Source organism: Cygnus olor, chromosome 1, assembly GCF_009769625.2.
Source record: "Cygnus olor isolate bCygOlo1 chromosome 1, bCygOlo1.pri.v2, whole genome shotgun sequence".
NCBI lineage: Eukaryota > Metazoa > Chordata > Aves > Anseriformes > Anatidae > Cygnus > Cygnus olor.
The window spans coordinates 184,562,014-184,584,724 of record NC_049169.1 but is presented as its reverse complement, the minus strand read 5'-3'; the positions used below and the strand labels follow the sequence as shown (position 1 = coordinate 184,584,724).

Sequence of the window (22,711 nt, the reverse complement as noted above, 5' to 3'; positions counted from 1 at the left end):
AAAGTCAACTTGGATTTACGAAAGCTAGACCATTCCTGACCCACCTGTTTGTCTTCTATGATGAAAGAACTAGATCTGTGAACATGCAGAGAGCAGTGGACATCATTATCTTGTCATTAGCTAGGCTTCCATACTGTCTCCCACAGTACTCAGGTATCAGAGTTAGAATGCTACAGTCTGTATGGGTGGACAACTAAATATGTAGAAAACTGGCTATGGGATTGGGTTCCAAGGATTGCGGTTAATTGGTTGTACATTATCTTTATGCCTTTGGCAAATGGAGTATCTCAGGGGTCTAGCCTGTCTCAGAGATAGATGCTACAGATCATTATCAATTAGTCTTCCAGGTATGGATTTCTATCCTCATTCCACTTACATTTTCTTCACCCTTTATATTTTCACAACACTAATCTGTTAAGGGATGACCTTGTGCTTTCATCTAAATCATTTCCTTTCCTTTTTTTCTTTTCTTCTCAAAATTTCCTCTTTTTTAATAGCAGGAGTAGTCTGATCATAACAGAAATTTGAGGAAACGTGAGACTGTATTTCTTCTCAGATTTAAAATTATAAGCTTTATTTTTGTAATTTCATCTCTACCTAAATCTGATTTCTGCCTGTTGCCATGAAAACACACACTTTTACATATTGACCTACCTGGACCTCAAGACATACTTAAAATACACAGGAAACCTTTTTCTTTTAAACCCTGTAGTGTTAAGAGTTTTCACCAATTTCCTGGAAAGAGTGGCAGAATGTTTGAAAAGACTGGAAATTTGCGTTTATTTAAATGTAGATGAATTACCAATTAAATCCTGAAAAAAGATTAACAAAGACTTGTACTGCATTCTTTCCATGTCACCTCAATTAGGATTGTTGGGTAACTGCAGAAAACTTTCTTTTGGACATCTTTTGTTGCAGTTTGGCAGTTCTGTTAAGTTTGGTTTGTGGTAATTGAGTTCACTGTCTGCAACTCTTAAATGCTCAAGCCCAGTGTTCAAAGGTATACCTGTGGTGCCATTTGCACCACATCAATCATTTTTGATTTATGACTTGCATTTGCAGCTGGTTACCTAAATACACCTTGAAGAGCTCATTTAGTTTGAGTCCAAGCTCACAGGCAGAAAAGATGGGGTTCCTGGCTTCTGTCTTGACAGTGATCTTAATCATGGAAACCTTGAGGTCAGGACAGGGAGCTCATCTGAATCATCTAGAAATGCAAGATAACATGGTCTTCAGGCATCATGGTTACTATATAGCTGAGGGCTAACAGAACAGTTCGCAAAGGAATCCAGTCTCATATGCAAAATCCAATGTATGCAAATCCAGGCAGAAAATAGCACTGAGGTACACTATGTAAATATGAAAAAAGGTGTTGATCGTTTTCTCTTTGACAGATGTAGCCAAATTCTGTTGCTGCACTGTTAGCCTCACCAAGAGTAACTTCTGATTGGAGGAATCCTTTATTAACTGTGAATGGCTGTTTTATGGAACTTCATCGTAAATGTTTTCTTCCATCAGTAGAAGATTCCTGTCATAGATACTTACATAAAATTAGGCACTGAATGTTTGTATTTCTGCGCCAGCTGAGGCATGAGCTTGAGCTCCCTGTTAGATTCACTTTTTATATAATTTCACATTCTTTGCTACAGATGTCCTTGCCTGCCTCCAGACTAGTAGTCAGTATGTGTTGGACAAACCATACACTGTTATGAATACCATTTATTCACTCATATGTTCAGTATAGTAGGTTCAGTTAGACCTGTTTCAGTTTTTGAAGCAACTTCTAGCCTTCTAGTCTTCCTTGATCAGGTCATATCTCAAAGCTGAGGCTGATTCTGAGTTGCAGGCCATCTCAGTTGTAGCTGTTGTTTTGGGATGTTTACTAAATGATCTCTGTTTTGAAGAGACAGTTTCATCTTGATTTAAAAAATTCTTACGCAAAATAGAAAGTCTTTTTCAGGAGCGGATTAGATTCTTTTTAGTCAACTCTGAGTGACAATGACTCTTACTGGTTCTGTAGAATTTCTGAAACATTAATGGTTACTCTCCATAAAGTTTATCTTGCCAGTGTGTTCATGTTGTAGAGCAGTAGCTGGTCTTTGCATGTTGTACTTTCAAACTTTTCTCTAGTAAATTCTTCATCATTCCCCTTTTGCAAGAATCGGGTCTCTGTGCCAGACATTACCTTCTAAATTTTATGGGAATTTACTTTCAAAGTATTTACAGCAGCACCTCATCTTGTAGAACTTCAAACTGTTCAAGTCAGGCTAGTATATGAATCCTATTACAGGTACCAAGTTCAATGATAGGTTTCATTTCTTATGAATTCCTTTAAGAGTAATAATTGTCAAAACAACTGTGTTTGGTGAAAAGTGGCATATTTCCAGGCTGCTTCTTGGAAAAATTAAGCTGTGGGCATCTGATGAAAGTAAGTCAGAGAAACATCTGTTTCCCTGGACATGTGAGTTGGCAGAACTTCAGGAATGAGTAGAGGAAGCAAGACCTTAGCTAAATTATAACAAATGCTCATTTTGTAATCTGTTTTGAAAGTTACTGCTTGGGACTGATCTGCTTTTTTAGTTTATCTCAAACGAAAGAAAGATTGAGTAACATAAGCACAATTGTTTTATCTAGCAGTATAACAGCTAAGAGCCCTCTTTCTCTGTGTGTGAGATTACTAGGAATAACTGACTGCAAGATAAGAGTCAGCTTAGAATAACGAAATACAAGTTTTCATCTGGCATTTTCGATAGGTGTAAAAATAGCTCTATTTGTCACAACGTATCCCAATTAAAATTTAAATCTGTTTGCAAGCATGTTACAGTTTCTGCATGTTTCCAAGACAGTTTGGGACAGTTTGGACAGTTGGGTATAGTCTTAGCACAGTCTCTGTTTCCAAAAATCCAAAAGATATTGTCCCAGGCTCTTATTATTTACCTGAGTGACTTCTTAGAATGTGGAACTCCCCAGTCCAGCCTTTTTAAAAGTGTTTAAAGTGTTTAAAGTGTCTGAAACACTGGACATCTAATTGTTTACACATACTTTTTCACAATTTGCTTTAAACTGTAAGTGCTCTAGACTTCTAAAGTAACCTTACTGAGGACACAATTACGGAAAGCAAACTACATGAATTTAAATAACTTCTTGCATACTCCTAAACAACATTTGCAAATAACTCATGTTTATGAATCAGCATGTCCTGAGATGTTCCCTCACTCAGTGTGCTCTCTGCCATAAATCTGAGATTCTTCAGTTTTTAGGTGAGGGAAAGCCTGCTCGGTACTTGCATTCTTACAGATATTGCAGCCCCATCATGCTTATTTTTCAGCATTGGCATATCTAAATTCTAGTTTTTATTTCCATTTTCCATATGTTCAGCTAGAAATTTCACACCCATCTGTACAGAAAACTCCTTCCCTATAGAAGAGTACCAGGATTTGAGTCATAAATGACCTCAGACTACTTTGCTGGTGGATTCTTTACTGGAAATCATTTGATTCAGTCTAAAAACAAATCAAACCCATTTCCTAATAAGGGAGCTTTAACCGTGGTTCATAAATTTGTTGGCATTAATAGAAATCAAGTTTGCCTTGATAAAAAGAAACCATAAGTTACCAAGTTACTGTTTCATCTTTACCTTATCCTGTAAGAATTGCAGCTCAAAGGATAAAAGTTTTGCTGATTATCAGTTCCTGACTGAGATCAGCTCATCTGAGGAAGGACAGGGCAACACATTTGGCTTCAATTTTGGTAGGAGTTTCAGTGGTACAACTGAATAAATGGATAAAGCCAAAACCTTTTCTAGACCAATTCTGGTTTGGTCAATCACAAATGACTAGGAAACATTATAAAAAGTACAGCAAGTCTGTGGTGACACTTCTCAGACAGCTCCTTAGCCCCGTGGGAGGACTACTTGTACGGGGATTAATAAGCAAGACTAAAGGGCCAAATTCATCTCTATCTCAACATCAGCATGGACTGATGTCCATCTATTAGCCACTCTCAAAAAACCTTGTATAGGATGAAGATTTACAAGAGTTAATAAGAACATTGGGTATGATTCAGTCACAAGAAATGTTCAATTGTCAGTGATAAGGAAGTGTCACTAAAGAATATGTTTTATTTCCAAAGAAGAGTAAAAGTGGTATTGCTCTCAAATTTAAGATTTTCCCCTCTATTTAGCAAGTGCATATGCATTTTTTGTACCTCAAGCTCCTCATTATGTGAATTGGTCACTCCAGTGTCGTAGGATGGTTTGGGAAAGATGCAGAGAATAGAATTTTATCTGAAAAGGAGTGCTCCATAAAAATCTGTGAATGGGAAACATAGTTGGGCAGATGACTGAAATAATATATATATATTGATATATTTGATGGGTTTCAGACCTGTATTAATAATGATATTGTATAACAGCATTATTATAAGATTTACATATTATATAATGTAACAGTATGAAACATGAAGTTTTGTTCTTGAGCATATATGCTAGAGAATTGGTTTATCTTTTGGAAATGTCTGAAGAGGTAAAAGACCAGTCTATCATAGAAATTTTCTTGTAGAAAATTGTAGAATATAGGGATAAGCAAAAGGAAAATACTATTCTAGATTTGCATCAGAAAAGATATTACCATTGAGATACTGCAGCATTACTGTTACTATGTAAATAATGCTGAGAATTTGTCTATAATAATGCTGCCAGTCTGGGCTATGCACAGTGAGGAAAGGTGAAATCAGTCTCTGAGATGAGTAAACCCCAAAAGACAATTTTTACTAAATATTCTGGCATAAAAGAAAAGTTAAAGAGAGCTGCATTATTTAGCCTAGTAAAGTAGGGACAGATGGAATATCAGAAGGTCGTAAGAAAGAACAAGAATTAAAACTAAGGCAAACATTTGCATAAACATGAAACAATAAAGACTACTGAAGAATACATTTGGACTGGAAAGTAAAGAAAGAGTTTTAACTTTCAGAGGAGTTTCTAAAGCTGTGCTGGAGGCAAGAACCTTGATCACATTTTCACAAATCAAAGATTTATGAGCCAGATTTCATGAAAACACATTTCATAAACTAAAGAAAGTTTATGAAGGAATTTGTATGATGTAACTGCATTTTGTAGTGAAGGAGTAAATTTTCAGGTCTTTGTCCCTCTCTCTTATTTGCAGTGCTTGAAGGATTTTTTTTTTTTTTTTTTTAATTCATTAGCAGTCTTTGATACTATCAAGTGTGAGATTTTTCCTGGTTTGGGATCCTTTCTGAATCTTTTTTTTTTTTTTCAATGACGATCCACAAGATAGTCATAAGCACTTGTTCTCATGCCAGAAAAGTCTGAGATTTCTTTTATTTTAATCTTGTGCCATGCATGTGATTGAATTAGTAGGATTTACCCAGGCAACTGGGAGACAACTAGGAGATGAACCTGAAGATTACAGGAAAGCAAATGTCACTCCTTCAGGAAGGGCAAGAAGGAGGACATGGGAAACTACAGGTCGGTCAGCATCACCACAGTCTATGGGAAGGTGATTTAACAGCTAATCCTGGAAACTATTTCCAGACACATGAAAGAGAAGAAAATCATCAGGAGTAGTCAGCATGGATTCACTAAGGAAAATTCATGCCTGACTGATGAAGCTTCTATAATAAAATGAACACCCTGATGGATGAGACAAGAGCAGTGGATATTGTATTCCTGGACTTTAGTAAGGCCTTTGACAGTGTACCCCATAAGATTGTCATAGAGAAGCTGTTGAAGTATGAGCTGGATTTGCAGACAGCAAGGTGGATCAAAAAATGGCTGAATAGCTGGGCCCAGATGGTAGTGGTCAGTAGTGTGAACTCTACTCAGAGGCCCATAACAAGAGAAGTACCCCAGGGCTCAATACTGGGTCCAGTCCTGTTTAACATCTTCGTTAACCATCCGGACGATGGAGTAGAGTGCACCCTCAGGAAATGCAGGGATGACACAAAAATGAGTGGAGAAGCTGACTCACCAGAAGACCACGCAGCCATCCACAGTGACCTTGACAGTCTGGAGAGGGGGCTGACAAAAATTTCATGAAGTTCAACAAGGATAAGTGCAGAGGGCTGGCCCTGGGGAGAAACAACTCCAGGTGTCAGTATGGGCTGGGTGTCATGCAGCTGGAAGGCAGTTCTGAAGAAAAGGACCTGGCATTCCTGGTGGACACCAAGCTGAACATGAACCAAAAATATGCCCTTGCTGCTAAGAAGCCTAATGTTATTCTTGGCTACATTGGGCAAAGTATTGCCAGCAGGTAAAGAGAGGTAATCCTTCCACTAGACTCAGCACTGGTAAGGCCACATTTAGAGTGCTGTGTCCCTCTCTAGGTCTCCCAGTACAAGAGAGGCCTGGACTCCTGGATAGGGCCACCAAGATGTGAAGGGACTGGAGTCTCTCCTATAAGGAGAGGCTGGGAGAGCTGGGACTGTTCAGCCTGGAGAAGAGGGAACTTGGGGGGATCTTATCAATGTCTATAAATCCCTGAAGGGAGAGGGCAAAGAGGATGGAGCCAGCCTCTTTTTGCTGGTACCCAGTGCCAGGACAAGTGGCAATGGGCACAAACTAGCACATTGAAGGTTCCCTCTGAATATCAGGAAGTGCTTCTGTGCTGTGCAGGTGACATTGCTCTGGCACAAGTTGCCCAGAGAGGTTGTGGAGTTTCCCTCCTTGAAGACCTTCAAACAGCACCTAGACATGGTCCTGGACAATGTCCTGATCTATGTATCCCTACCTGAGCAAGCGGGTTGGACTAGTTGACTCCAGGGGTCTCTGGCTACATAAACTATTCTGTGATTCCATGATTCTGTGAAAAGCAGCTTGAAAATATGGAATAACTTCCTGTTAGAAGTAAAAATCAGTAGCAAAAAAGTGTTTTTTTTGAGTAGTGTTTTTCAATTTGAGATGGTAACAAGTTTCCTTGAACAAATACAGCAAACAAATAAGCAAGCTCCTTTGCAAAAGCCTCTGTGAGGCATCACTTGCCTGACTTTGCAGTAGCTGCTTTTCCTTTCAAAAGTAAGATGAAATATTTAAAAGTCTTGATGCGTTATGCTTCTGTTTTCTGCCCTACATTCTTGCACTTACAAATCAAAACATCATGACATGCAAAATTTCTTGTCAATGGCCTAGATTTTAACTTTTCTCTTTTCAAGTCTGTTTTTCTGGTAAAGGATTTTACGACTACAGTAGTTCTTATTAGTCTTCTAGGTGCAAAAGCATAGTTTACCTAGTCTTTGAAGGTCTATCTCCAATGTTTGTATATAAGTGAATCACTATATGTCTCTTATTAGCACTTATTGGTACAATATTGTTTAATGCTTGTACAGTATTGATAGGTCATGGCCTCACTTTTATCATAATCACAATGTGCTGACTACCATACAAACATTTTTTTGTCTTTTTCTTGAAGAGATTGCCCTCAGTAGTAGGCATGTGAGTACATGAAATAGCAGGCAAGAAACAGTTAAAATAATACTGAGAGATTCCATAGGTAATAGTTTTGTCAACAAACAATAAGGAAGAGAGAAGGTATGTCTATAGTTTTAAATAAAACCAAATAGCCTGGACTAGCCTATGTTCATACGACTTAAGATTAGCACCTGAGAGCAGAGTGTCTACATCTGTCCTACAGACCACTCAGTCTAGGTCTTCCCTGGAGCCTGTATAGTTCCCATTTCACTTCATTTTGCCCATTTAGTTCAGTTTTTTTTGAATAATATAAGGGCTACCCTCTAGAATGATGGTATGTTCTATGTGTGCTGGGGTATGGGATGAAAACACCTGCACAACGTTCCTGGAAAGAATTTAAGTTGATTTGGTCTTATCTATGCATCCTCAGTGCACAGTACCTTGAACCATGCCCAAAGTGAGTTGGGGGAAATCTAGTACTTTGAGTGCTGTAGGCAGTCAGGACCGTGTGCTCAGGCATACTCATTGGTTCCCTTTTATTTTTCATTTCCTTTACTTTAGAACTGTGGACCCTGAAGATTTGCAGCATTTCCAGGTTACCTGAAATCTGGGTAAATTCGTGGTGTCCAAAAGCTGCGGCAACTCTAAAGTTGTTCCCAAAAGGATCAGAGTTCTCAGACTGTGGAGCAGAATGGTCCATTAGAGGGGTTGGAGATAGAACTTGGGTCACCAGCAGTTTCAGCCATCTGATTTGAATCATCTCTGCATGTCTATAAATTTTTTCATTTTTCTGTAAAGCAGACAGATGCCAGTGTTGACAGATTTTGTTTGTACATATATATTTTTTCCCTGAATATTGGCAAGAGATTGGTTTATAACTTGCAGAAATTAACATTCTCTGATAATCTATTTGAAGCCCCCTGTAGGTGTTTTAATGTGTAAATGGGCACTCAGAGAGTGTGAATGCTTCTTATGACAGATAAAGACAACTAAGATGAAGGTGGTATGTATTTATCATTGCCCTTTTGGAGACCAGTTCATGAACAGAAGCATCTTAGATTATTTTTTGAGGCATAAAAGCCATGTCCAGATGTCCGAAATAATAAACCCAGCGGATCCAAGCTAGTGTCTATATTTTCTCACCAAATTCCTGGTAGTAGGGAGAAACCTATTGATGTCACCTGAAGCCATCCTGAAATGGAAATCCTGCCTGGACCAAAACTGACTCAGAGATACTGAATTTGCACAGTGCTTGAGTAACTTGCTGATTTATTCCTTCAGGAGGGATGTGCAGTTAGTAGACACTTGAAATCTGTGTGTTCAGTTTTGAAATCCTAGCTAGTTGATCCCTGCTCATTAATGTCGTTAGGAAAAGTTCAAGAAGACCTGTGATGTAAAATTTGACTGGAGATGGTAAACGCTCAGTTCTAGTATTTTCTCATATCAGAGAATCATGTTAAAGTCATGAATACTCACACATAATCCATTTATCTGAATACTTTATATTAATAAAATACTAAAGCAATAGGGTAGATTTTAAAATACAGTTAAATTTTGAAGAGGACAATGGAAGCAACTTCAGTCTTTCAGCCTATGCTTTGTCAAAAACTTTTTAATTTGAAGAACAATAGCAAAGAAATATCAAAAAGACTTATTAAAAGGATGAGTATCTGTTGTGAAACCTTGATCCAAGTTTGTTTGTCCTTATCTCTAAACAGAGGTCCCAATATTCATGTCTTTCCATGCCACATATCCATATTAAACATTCAAGGAAAGTGATTTTCTTCCTTCACAAATGGCAGATCACACTGAAGGAGGCAAAAATAGAGTTCAAGTCTTTCACCTTATGGGTATAACATGCAGTAATCATGGATTCCATTTCTAATAATTATGACTTTGATTTGTGGTGCTCCCAAGCACCCAACCTTAGGGTGGGATTGACTAGTAACTTCATGTTCTTAATATTGGAATATCTGAATTTGTGTGCTTCTCTGATGCTGCAGAAAGGAAAATCCTAGACCACATGCCCATTTGGCACAAAGAGAAACAGTTCTTCCTGATCCTAAACAGACAGTCCTGTCAGATCTTTGCATCCTGAAAGATATTTCCTCCCTGCTCGTAAGAAGAGCAAAGCAATTTTGAATAGAGTGAGCAATCTTAGGTATGGACAGTAGGGACAAGAAACCAGTTGGTTCCATTCTTCCTGTCCAGTGAGACATCAACATTATTAATAATGCAGTGTTGTTTATGTTGCAATTTTACTATGTACGTATTTGATGTTTTTTCTGAGTCTTAATTTAACATATCTGATTGAAATCCTCAGTCTAAGTTAATCTTCCCCCCCCCCCCTTTTTTTTTTTTTAAGTAAAATTTGTCTACTCCTGATATTGTAAAAACCTTGGAAACATGATACATTTTTTACTTCATTGTTTTAAAAACATATGGGAGATATTTATATTATTTTGCAATTTTAATAGAATCTTAAATCTCGATAACGTCATGATTTTCAAGACTTTGAAAGGGAATATTTATATTTAATGATATAATGGTATCAGTAAGAGTTTAAGTAGTTGTCTAGGTTTTTTAAATGATGCTGCAATATTCGTATTAAGACTTCTGTTAAAAACATACTAGAAATATACTTCCATATTTTCCCTTCAGTAAGAAATAGCAAGCTTTTTCCATGTGACATAATTTCTTTGTGTACTTGCAAATACCAAAAATTTTGGATAAAGGTAATTTTTTCATGTCAACTAATTTAGCAATTACATTGTACTAATTTCATGACTTTTTTCATTTTAAGTAATAAATAACTTATATAAGTACCTCAAATACAAAGGTTGATTTTGATTCTTCTTATTTTAGGTTATTATGTCATGCAATGAAAGATCATATAGTGCGTGTTGCAAATGAAGCAGAATTTATTTTGAACCGACAAAGAGCTGAAGATGTCCACAAGCATGCTGAGTTTGAGGTAAGCCTAAGAGTTGATGCATTTTTGCTTTTCTGTTTTCACTCAGTTATCACCTAGACTGTAACCCCATGCAATAAAGATTTTCTTCTTCCAAGAAAGAAATTTATATTGAAGACATTTCAAAACTAGTTTTTAAAAGCCTTGGTAAATGTCAAACACAAGGAACTGGTTTAATTTCTCATCTCCTCACTGAAATTCATGAACATTTACAGCTTGAAGAAATCCCTTAATCAGAATGTCTGCTAAACTGGTATGGCAGACCCTTTAGTTTCACAAAGAAGTTTTCTGATTTATTGCAAATAGTAATGCAAGTCACATTACTAATTATTTCTGTTGGATTTTATCAACAGTAAGTTCAGTAAGAAAGAGAAACAGCTAATATATAAGACATTTCAAAAAATTAAGAAATACAAATGTTTTGTTAGAATTTGTATTTTATGATATTTTTGTTAGGATACTTCGCATTTTGGATCTCCTTAGAGAATTTACTTTCTATAAATTACATATTGAAACATGATAATACATATTTTAGCTACTAGTCATTAACTAATCATTAACTAACTAATCATTAACTACTGACAACGTGTTTATATTGCCTGTTCTTTTTAAGTATTGGAAGAAGTAACATAGCAGCTGGATCCCATAAATCTATAATTTTTGCCCCTTCAAAGGAGTCAAATTTCAATTGCTTTTTTCATCAATAAGTGTTGTAATTAAAAGCAAATTACTTGAAAATGATGCAAATATATAAAGAAGCTATTTCAAAAACATTTTTTCAAGTTCAGTGTTTAACATGTTTTCCTTCAGGATTAATTTTGTTCGTATCCAAAAAAATGTCATGCAAAAGTAGTCAAATACAGTTAAAATTGATATTTTTGACATGACTTTCTCAAATATAATTCTGCATTTTTAAACTGCCTTTATACAACATTTCAACATCACTTGTTTTTATATTTCCAAACTTGCCTGTTTGCATACATTTGTACATAAATATGTATGTACAAGCACACTTTTCCATGTGTTTTAATGCTGAAGTGACCTAGAATTGAGATAGACTGACTTAGTATTAATGATAATAAATATCTGTATCAATTTATTCATCTGTCAGAAAATGTCAACAAGCACCTGGTGGCTAGAAATCCAGTAATCTTAGTTTTGATGAGGTTTTTATCTCATTGAAACAGCTCTCTTAACTGTACACTTTGATGTACTAGTTCTTGTGCTCCTTGACCAAGCTGAAAAGTGTGAGATACAGAGATATCTGTTGTCATTTTCAGTACACATAACCTTTACTTCATTTTGTCAGAGCAGACAGCAGACACTTGTCATATGGGATTGCAACAACTTTATTACCAAGGATATACTGGATATTTCAAACTTAGATAAAATCACATTTACAATTAAGTGTGTGTCAGAGTGAAGTTTCATATTGCCTCAACAATAAATAACATTTGATATTTATCACAGAATCAAGCAGTAACCTAAGATGACAATAGAAGATTGAGTTATCTGTTCTTTGAAGAATACATTGAGGTATAAGATCTGTCAGAACTCTAGACAAAATGAGAATATTCAATTAACTTCCAGCTTCTGTTAGCAAATAGGATTTAGAATATTAACTAAATTCCCTAAAGGAATTGCCTTAAGTCAGTCTTATTGTCTGGTGAAGAAACCAACACATTTTTCATATATGAAATTTTTCATTATATTTGTCACATGAAAAACCTCAGATACATGTTTCAGATGAATAAGATAAAATCTGAAAGTCATAAAAGAAAATTATGATGTAGTCAGTGTTAAATATGAACCTCAGATGTACTTAAATAAGGTGGCAGTTAAAGTCTGAAAGAATGTTTTATATTGCCTTTAATAATGGTAGGTATATAACCAAACATTTTATTATTCATCCTACTTGAAAGTAGTAAGGACAAAGAGATTTCTGGTAGTTTTCTCTTGCATAATTGTAAATCTGTCATTTTGTTTTAATAAGCTGTATTGTTATATATTCCGGGGTTTAGCACATGTTAATCATTGCTCTCAGCAAGAAAAGTGAGTGGCTATTTTATTTTTACCTTTTAAACTTTAATTGCATAATTATGGATGAAATTATTTGGCCCAAGCTGCACTGAGTTATTGCATTGCCTGCGTAATGGGGAGGCCTTGGACCAGCATGTAAATTTTATCCTGTGACTACAGTTGCAGTCAGGGCAAGAGAAATTCCTCCTAGAATGGTTGCTTTGCAGTTAACTTCCATTTTGTTAACCTTTGTAATTGTTCAGGAAGAAAAATGAAAATTTAATTTTACTGTCCAATGAGCTGGTGAAATATTAACCTCATTACTAAGGCAGATCATTGTACTAATTGGTGCTTCACTGTACAAGAAGATAAATTGAAAAATGAATTAACCCTTTATGAATTATTGTAATGATTGTTCTTTTCCAGATAGATTACTTGAAATAATGGCTATAGCATAGTGGAAAGACCATTGTTAAAATCTTACCAAATACTAATGCGATCAGTAGCAAAAGGGTAGTGTGCAGAAATATGAAGAATAAGTACAATCTATCATGAGATATGCTAAACTGTAATTGCTTTTTAGAATATTAGAATATAGTGGTCTATTCAACACTAAGTGTTACAGCAGTGAGTAGTGGTTAAACAGTCTAAAATGGTGCACAATAATCTGTGCATGCAAAAATGTAGGTCTTTTAAAATAGGTAATTTTCAAATTAGCTCTTTTGAGAATAAACCAGCTTTTGTAATTTACACCTAGAAAATGATAAAATTGACTCCTTTTAATTACTATAGCTACATTTGCTTTATTTAGACATTTTGAAAGGATTTTTACTGGGAGGAGAAATTGGATTTAATCTTAACATGGTTTTGAGAAAAGAAATGGAAAATTTACATTGTTCTTATACATAAAGAAAGGATTTATCAAAACTAAAATGTGCTATTCAGTTTTGACAATTTTAGAAACAAATTTGCATGAATAATTACAGCATTTATTTCAGAGTTAATTACCTGTTAAAGGAAACATTATAAAAACTTTAGATCTTACTCAGTTGTAAAGATGTTACTTTTTTATCCATTAAGATATTTTAGAAGTTGTGTGTATGTTAAGAAATTTTTTCATTTTATGATATAAGACCGAAAATATACTTCTTAATTTCATAGTCAAAGGAGTTTCCCTTTAGCACCCATAATAATAGTTATATTTTTATTTCTTTAATTTGAATTGTAGATTTTATTGAAGTTTAAGAATCAAGCCCAGCATACGTATATATATATTTTTTTTTCTGCAAGATTGGTTTGAAGTAGAATTTATATTATGTCATACATACGTATACCTGTATTTTATGCCTGAGAATACACGAAAATTTACAAGACCAGCACTTAAGGCATACCCATGTTCACATATATACACACGGAGATGCACAGTTTCTAGTTGTAATTCAGATTTTTTACCCTTGATTGTCCTTTAAATTCTACGTGTTCTGACATCTTTCTTGTGAATTAAATATAGTAGTAGAACCATTTAAATTGAATGGTGTGTCCTGTTCCTCTTAAATGTATTTTAATGAGCTTGTTGGTTCTTGATATGTTTAAAGAGTTTTAGTACATAACCATTTTAAGGTGACTCCTAAATAGCCTATCTTTTGTCAAGTAGTTGTACTTTCATTTCTAGTCACAGTGCGCTCAATATGCTGCTGACAGAAGAGAGGAGGAGAAGATGTGTGATCATCTTATCAGTGCTGCTAAGCATCGAGACCACGTTACAGCCAATCAGCTAAAACAGAAGATACTCAACATACTAACAAATAAGCATGGTGCCTGGGGAGCCGTTTCTCACAGGTAAGCTGCAAACATAAAATGTGTGATTTAAATTTTAATTTCGAAGTTTAAGAGCAACAGTTACTGTATAACTGAAAATGAATATAGTAGGAGTTAGAATTGCTAAAACATATCTTTCTCTGTTGTTAGTCTTTTCTTCAACTGTTTCTTGAAAATTCCTCTTTGCTAAAGATTCAAAGATAAAATTCCTTGATAGACTGCAAACATAATATTTTACCATATTTTAAATAAATTGTAATGGGTATTTGTCAATTATAAAGCAGATATAATACTGATACTGTTGGTGTATCAGTAGCTTTTGAGGCTCCTAACAGTATTATAGCCTCTCTGAGTGAAACGCTCTGAATGAGATACTAAGAGAGAGAGAGCTTGCCATACAGATGCCAACAAAGGAAGCCTGAACAAAGATCAGAGAGTCAAAATGACATGTCTAACATTATAGTCAGTATTAGAACAACCAGCAGAACCGAGTCACATGGGTTGCTGTCTATACTTTCTTCTGTTTATAGCTTTTCTGTGCAAGTGATGAAGCAGGAAGGTCCACTGGTAAAACTTAACTGTCCTACTACAAAACAGTAGTTAACACCAGCCATGCAAAAAGTCTATACACTTAAAGCAAAACCTATATGTCTGCTTGAATTTATCATCTAAAGCTGAATGCAACCAAAGTGCGCCCAATTTTGCAGGTGCTCCTGTAAAAACAAACAAATAAAACAAAACAAACAAACAAACACTGCATGATCCAAAATACAAAATTCTTATGATATGTGATAAAATATTTGAGATTTTAATCAGATCTGTGTTGAATACTGTTTTTAAAAGCTTATTCTATTCAACATAGAGATGAAGTGAAACTTTTTCATGTCATACCAAAAAAACACAAAGCCTTGCTCTTCTAAATCATAAAAATAGCCAGTGGCTAAGGTGCTGACCTTCATGTGGAAGAACTGAGCTCAAATTACTCTTTTCCTTCACGCAGAGCAAGGTCTTGAACCTGGGTCTGTCATGTGAGTGCCCTGTCTGCAAAGCTAGAGACTGGCAAGTCTCTTTCTTTGTGCATTCTAGCCAATCAATAAATTGATTATTTATTCAAACTGGGACAGCTCAAGCAATAGAGATTGAGGAAGTTTTGCTCCCAAATATCAATTTTTTATAGTTTAATTTCCTTCTTGAATCCTGTTTGTCTGCTCTGAGTCAGGCAGAGCAGAACAAAAAGTTCCATTTTAGCTGAGAAACCTTTTCAGTAAAAATCTAGTTAAGACTGATATGCTGATTAAAAAATAAATAAATAAACATAATCCATAGATAAATACTTTCTTTAAGGAAAAACTGTCTGAATGTAGCTTCAGCTTATTAGAAAAGATGTTGAATAATCACTTGACACATCAGTAATAACATTGTATAATACCACGTATACTGTTAATTCTTTTTGTCATTCTGTCTAGTTGGTTCTTGAAGTTTACAGTGTAAACTAAAATGTAGTTTTTCATATTCATCATCCTCATATCTTCCAAAGAAAACACAATTTCCTGGATGACCAAGGAGATGTATTTTATTTTTATTTGTTTAAGCTGGAGTTCAGTCTTAAAGAAATTCTATAGTCTGACATCACAGACATTCTGGTGGTAATTAAAAAAAATGACATTAAGATTCACCTCTAGTTGAGGCTTAAAGCAGTGTATCTGTAGACTTGAACCTGATGAAAATAAGTGCAATTTTCCGTCCTTTTAATGTCTTTGAATTTTTTAAAAAGTTGTGCCTCAAGTTTGGTTGCAGACACTTTGCAGGCTTTGGTCAGTTCCTCTCCATGTCACTGGTCACTAATTCTTACAGTAGACTATCTCCTCCTTGGGTCAGACAACTTTCCTCTCTTGCATTGTTGAAGGCATACTAAGTGTCAACAGACCACTGCTGCAGCTTTTTTTCGCTTTTTAGTCCATGATAGTTTTTGATGGGCCATGAAGCAGCTTGACACCTTTGACAAACCTATCAAATTTCTTATATCAAGAAAAATAAATTCCTATTTTATTCCTATCATGCCACTTCCCCTGTGTGCTTACTTCTCAGTTTCTTGCAGTGCTGCTTTCCCATTTTGGCCACATACAGTGCAGCTGTTGTCCTAGTTGGCTTTTAGCTACAGGCTACTTGTGGCTAATTTTTAACCTAGAGAAGTGAGCAAGTTGACAGTACAAGGTCTCCAAGTGGGGTTCACCATTCACAGGAGCTGAACAGGACACATGTCCTTGCACTTTAGGTCCTACCACATGTGTCATGACAACTGGGTGATCCATCACACAAGCACACTTTCTGTTAAGACCTAATGGACTGTAAAGGGAGAGGCCTATGACACCAGCAGATATGGGAAGATGACCAGTTGGAAAGCATCTACACCTTGTTAAGAACCAAGGTCATTGGTTCTCAGTGAGCAGATTTAAAAGACTTCAAGTGCAGAAAAGAGAGGGCTCGGGAAACTATTTAGGCACAGAAATCAAAACCTGTTGTTAATTAGGTGGTTTCTCCAGTACTTTTTATATAATGGAAATTAAGATGTAATCTAAAATTTTACATTCCTGTTGTCTCAGCTGTCACATGCTGACAAAACATGTTTTAAAGTAATGATTTTGATTCTTGATGGAAAATTACAGTGTTGGCAGTCTCTTCATGCTTTCCTATGCCCCAGAAGATACAGTCTAACTGGAAGAGAGCTACTAAAAAAAAAATAGTTTGGCATTCCAGACATCTAGACCTCTGTAGTGACCACATCACTTCTGTCAGGAAGATTTTTAGAGTTTTGAAAGCACATCACCAATTCCCTGTTCAGCTCTTGAATCTGAGAACATTGTAAACTGCAAACTAAAGAAACATGACACACTGGTGGGAAGGGATGGCACCCAAGCCTTGACAGGCTTGAGAGGTGGGGCTGTGCGAACCTCATGAAGTTCAACAAGGCCAAGTGTAAGGTCCTGCAGATGGGTCAAGGCAGTCCCAAGCACAAATACAGGCTGAGCGATGAGTGGATTGAGAGCAGCTCTGAAGAGAAGGACCTGGGATTGTTGCTTGATGAGAAGCTCGACGTGAGTTGGCAATGTGTGCTTGCAGCCCAGAAAGCCAACCATATCCTGGGCTGCCTCAAAAGCGACGTGGACAGCAGGCTAAAGGCCCGTCTACTCTGCTCTCACGAGACCCCACCTGGAGTACTGCATTCTATAGCCCTCAGCTATAGGGCCCCCAGCTCAAGAAGTACATGAACCTATTAGAACAAGTCCAGAGGAGGGGCATGGAATTATCAGAGTTGGGGCACCTCTCCTATGAAGACAGGCTGAGGGAGTTGAGGTTGTTCCATCTTGAGAAGGCTCTGGGGAGACCTTATAGCAGCCTTCTGGTAACTAAAGGGGGCCTAAAGGAAGCCTGGGGAGGGATTCTTTATCAGGTAGTGTCATTATAGGACAAGGGGTAACAGTTTTTAACTAAAAGAGGGTAAATTTAGGTTAGATAATCAGAAGAAATTCTTTCATCTAAGGGTGATGAGACACTGGAGCAGGTTGCCCAGAGAAGTTGTGGATGCCCCATCCCTGGAAGTGTTCAAGGCCAGGTTGGATGGAGCTTTGGGCAACCTGGTCTAGTGGGAGTTGTCCCTAACCATTCTGTGATTCTGTGAAATCCGTATAAGTTCCAGGAGGGGAAGGTGAAGAAATAGGTACCCAGTTTTGCATGATAAACATTTAGGAATAGCAATGCCTTTTGATATCCAAAATGGGTAAGATAGGTTAGAATCTACTTTTGGAGAATGAGTGTGATTTGTAAGAGCTTCAATTCTCTATGCTATACACCGTCTGCTGCCACTGATATACTGATAATTGCACCACGTAGTATATATATATTATATATACATGCACATGTTTTTATTTCTCTATGTGTGTTTTAAGGTAAGGAAGAGTTTTAAGTCCTTTAGCAAAGACACTTATGATATAAAATATTAACATCTGATTTTCTGAAATATTATGTAGCTGTAGAGAACATTTTTCCTAGTGTTGAACATTCAGCACAATTAATTTGTAAGTCCCCCAGCTTTTGTGTTTGCAGGTACTGTTTTTCCACATAGCATCAACCCCATTTACTATGTTTAATATATTGTCATAAAGTTTAATTTTTGTTCATTTATAAAAAAACAAAGAACTAACTTAACTCCTGGAAGCACTGTGATTACTGAGGAAAAAAACATGGGGTCGATGAATGCAATTCTGTAGATTTGCAAATTATGAATTTAAAATGTGCTATCATAAGCTCTTTTCAAAATGTCTTTAGCAAGAAGATAGTTGACTTTAAAAAAACATAAAGTCATAGGTTACTTGCATTTCAGTTTCCTTCTTAATTAGCTATTAATTTGCAAAGAAGAAATTAATTATATGTGAGTGCTTCACCACACGATTAAACTCCTACAAAGACAGTAACATTGTACAAGCTGTCCTGGCCTGTATATTAACCAGTTAGTATGCTTGGAGACTGTCTGAGAACCTATTTACTCTTTCATCTTCTGTCTAAAAATGGTAAATAACACTGTTTTCAGATTTTTTTTCCAGAAGTGTTATCTTTTTAGCAAATATTTTCCCTTCACTTCTTAAAGAAAAAAAAAATTCTTTTGCTCCATTTTTGCAGGTGTTAGCATCAACTCCCCTACAAGAAAAGGAAATTATTGAATCATCTTATTTTCTCCTACATATCTCAGACAGAGAGTAATAGTATTTATAATATGTCCATTTATTTTGTTATAAATCCTGTTTGTGCCCTTAAACCAAACTAATTTTGTTTTCTCATTTGGGCAGCCATTTTAGATAACTTCAGTTTAGATATCTTCAGGTAGATATCTTACACTAAACATAGAATTTTCTTTTTTTTCTTTCTTAATTTAGCGTTATACCAAATTTAGATATCTGCATGTTTTTTTCCATTCAGATGAGAAATTGATGAGTTGGCTATTTCTTTGATGCATTGCCACTTATTCACAGTGAATATGCAACATCCTATTTCCTTCATCTTGGGAAGAATCAAACAGGGCATTGCATAGCTTATCATTCAAAGCCACTTTAAGCCAGCATTTACCCTTAGATTTTTTCAGGGTTATAGTCTTCATGTCACAACATATGCTTCCTTCTGTCTTCTCTGTCAGCTTCATATGATGCTTCTCTTCCTTCTCATCTGCTTCACTCCCCATACACATCTTTCTTTTAATATATATATGTATGATATTTAAAAAAAAAAAAAAGTTTACCGAAACCTGTCTGGGAACACAGATCAAATTGCTTCTCAGCCACATGTATGCCTATGTTTTGGGCTGTAATCTGTCACTGTGCTTGTTTGGAGGGTTCTGTTATTTCAGCTGCTTGGTTTAATCAGATACCACAACTTTGTAAAAAATTTTTATTCAAGAGTACTTCACATATAGTTATTCTTACAGTTTCTATAAGTTTAAGGCAACCAAGGGCAATACAGAAGAGGTCTGAGTTTCAGGTTCTGTTCTAAATCAAATACAAACTATTTGTCATTGATATTTTCTCATTATCAGTTTTGATATACATGGGAGGATTACTATAATGAGAAAAAATGACGTTTAAAAATGAGACTTGGTTCTCTTGCTTTCAGTGATTTGATGAAGGAGGTTCCACCTACATTAAAGCAGCTTTACCAAATAGCAAGTATACAAGGGCTTTTTCTGTTCAAATCCATCTTTGGTTGAACTAGACACCCATAACAAATTAATCATTCATGGTGGAGGGCAGAGCTGTCAAACTCATTCTGTGGTGAAGACCAAATTCGTCTGGGGAGACAGGCTGGAAATAAAAAGTTTCTTGCCAGACAGCTAGTTTTGCCTCTCACTACAGCACGTGCTTCTGCAGAGATTGGGTTCTGCTGGGGGAGGGGAAAAGAGAGCTGAAAGAGGAGAACTCTGCTTTTCTGAGCCTATAGGGCTTGGCAGTTAAATATGTTGATTCTGGGAAGACACTGCTTCTAAACCAAATGTTTCCATTTTACAGCAAGAGGGATGAGAACACATGAACTGAGTAAGCAGAAGTTTCCCTTACAGCCAATCTTGGCATGCTCTGACTCTGTCATCATACTAGCTGCTGCCTTAGGAAGTTGAAAGAGACACAGAACCCATCCTGTCCCCCACTGCAAATCATCTTCATCTGGTTTAGCTATTCATTCATTTCTGGCTCATTTTAACTGCTAGACATAAATTGCAAAGGAAGCTTTAGAGTAGTGGCAAAGATGTAGAACCAGATCCAGTCTACTGGGTCTAGCAGAGTGTTTAATATACCTGTTGTTTGAGGGTCTGTTAAAGTGATGCATTTTTCCACGTAGTCTGTAGAAACTAAGAATAAAATTTGATTTTGGAATTGGTGGAATATGGTTTTGTTTACAAAATGTGTTTCCAGATTGATTTCATGGAGTCTGCATACTTTTCAGCCCATTCATTAGATATTTTGGTTGCAAGTTCCAAATATTCAGTTCTAAACCAGTTTCATCATGATAAAACATTAAGAAAATGCTTTTCTGTCTTCTGTTGTTTTTACTTAACTGCACTACTTTTGAGGTACCTTGAGATTACCAGATGTGTCTTCATTATTTACATTCCTGGTCCAGTATTAATCACCCTTCTGTAGGACAAAAAGTGATTTAGATTATTTTTCTAATCTGAATACTCTTTTGTAGTATTTTACTACTTTGATGTCCTTCTTATCTTTCTGCTGTTCCTGCTGCTCTGCACCCATTATATTGCATCCACTACCTTTTGTGTACCCTGCTAGTTTCTCCCTCCCTGATTGCTTACCACTGTGGTGGAAGGCAGAGACTGTCCAAAGGAATACTTGCTAATCAGTCTGTACCCTTTGAAGAGCACAATAGGGACAGAAAAATTCTGTATCACTTCCTAAGAATAAGTTAGATGTAGGATGCTATTTGCAACATAGAGATACTTGCCAAGAAACAAGCATTGCATAGCCAGAGATGGGCCATACGAGTGAGTTCAGTTTGCTGAAGTGACATTTATTCAGTTCTGAATTTGTGCAAGGATACTCTGTTGTTTTGAACTGTGGTGCTTTTTGCTGTGGATTTTCTCCCACAGCTGGGAGAAACCTCTGAAAAAAATATTTTTTTTCCAATGTGAATTTATTTATGTAGCAGTATAGAATTATTTATCTCTAGTAAGTACAGTACATTGTACTTAATATTAAAGAACAAAGGATTTTTTTTTTCACTATATTACTTTTGCAATAAGAGAATTTTTTTTCCTTATTTACTCTGCTTTTTTCCACTTTTAGGAAAAGTGTTTTTTTGTTTGGTTGGTTGTTTTTGTTTTTGTTTTGTTTGTTTGTCTGTTTCTGCCTACAGTTTTTCCCCCCTTTAGCTTCACAGCGAACACAAAGAGGAAAGTTTTGTCCATGTTCTTTTTCTGCAAGCTTTACACACAACAGATCTTTAGATTTCAGTATAGTCTTTAACTGGAACAACAATCAGAATACAAATTCACATGACTTAGTGTCAACTTACTATGTATGTTTTTATTATAGCAGCAACAAGAGGATTTAAAATTGTACGTATATTAAGAGAGACCAACCTTAAGAGTCTGAGAAGGCCTTGTGCTTCTTCTTAAGTCTAGCCATAGAGGTAGAATGTGCACATACAGCAGTTCAGCTTCCAGTATACCAGTCACAAGAACAGGTTCACACCAGTGGTCCATCTAGCTCAGTAACCTATCTTCATCTATAAGTGAATGCTTAGGAAAGAGCAAGAATAGGTGAAGTAGACATGATCATAGAATCATTCAGGTTGGAAAAGACATCTAAGATCATCTAGTCCGACCTTTAAACTGGTACTAACAAGTTCACCATTAAACCATGCGACTAAGTTCTAAATCTACATGCTCCTTGAAGACCTCCAGGGATAGTGACTCAAACACTTCCCTGGACAGCCTATTCCAATGCAATTTCAGTAAAGAAATTTCTCCTAATATCCAACCTAAACCTCCCCTTGAGCAACTTGAGGCCATTTCCCCTCACCTCATCACTTGGTACTTGGGAGAAGAGACCAATCCCCACCTCACAACAACCTCCTTTAAGGTAGTTGTATAGTAAAATACGGTCTCCCCTGAGCCTTCTTTTCTCTAGACTAAACAACCCCAGTTCTCTCAGCCTCTCCTCTGGACTTATTCTCTAGACCCTTCACCAGCTTCATTGCCCTTCTTTGGACACACTCCAGCACCTCAATGTCCTTGTAGTGAGGGGCCCAAAACTGAACACAGTACTCGAGGTGAGGCCTCACCAGAGCCGAGTAAAGGGGGACAATTACTTCACTAGTCCTGCTGGCCACACTGTTTCTCATACGAGCCAGGATGCTGTTGGCCCTCCTGGCCACCTGAGCAGACTGCTGGTTCATATTCAGCCAGCTATCAACCAATACCC

The 22,711-nt window shown here is 36.4% G+C and overlaps 1 protein-coding gene across 10 annotated transcripts in view; it reads left to right on the top strand.

Annotated features, from left to right (window-relative positions):
* The window catches only part of NBEA (neurobeachin), a 514,211-nt gene that overhangs the window by 262,635 nt on the left and 228,865 nt on the right, over positions 1–22,711 (top strand). For all 10 annotated transcript variants that reach the window (XM_040543716.1, XM_040543666.1, XM_040543691.1 and 7 more), the window contains 2 exons: positions 10,289–10,397; positions 14,086–14,252. In XM_040543716.1, coding sequence (XP_040399650.1) covers positions 10,289–10,397; positions 14,086–14,252 — 276 coding nt within the window. The remainder of the gene's footprint in view (positions 1–10,288; positions 10,398–14,085; positions 14,253–22,711) is intronic.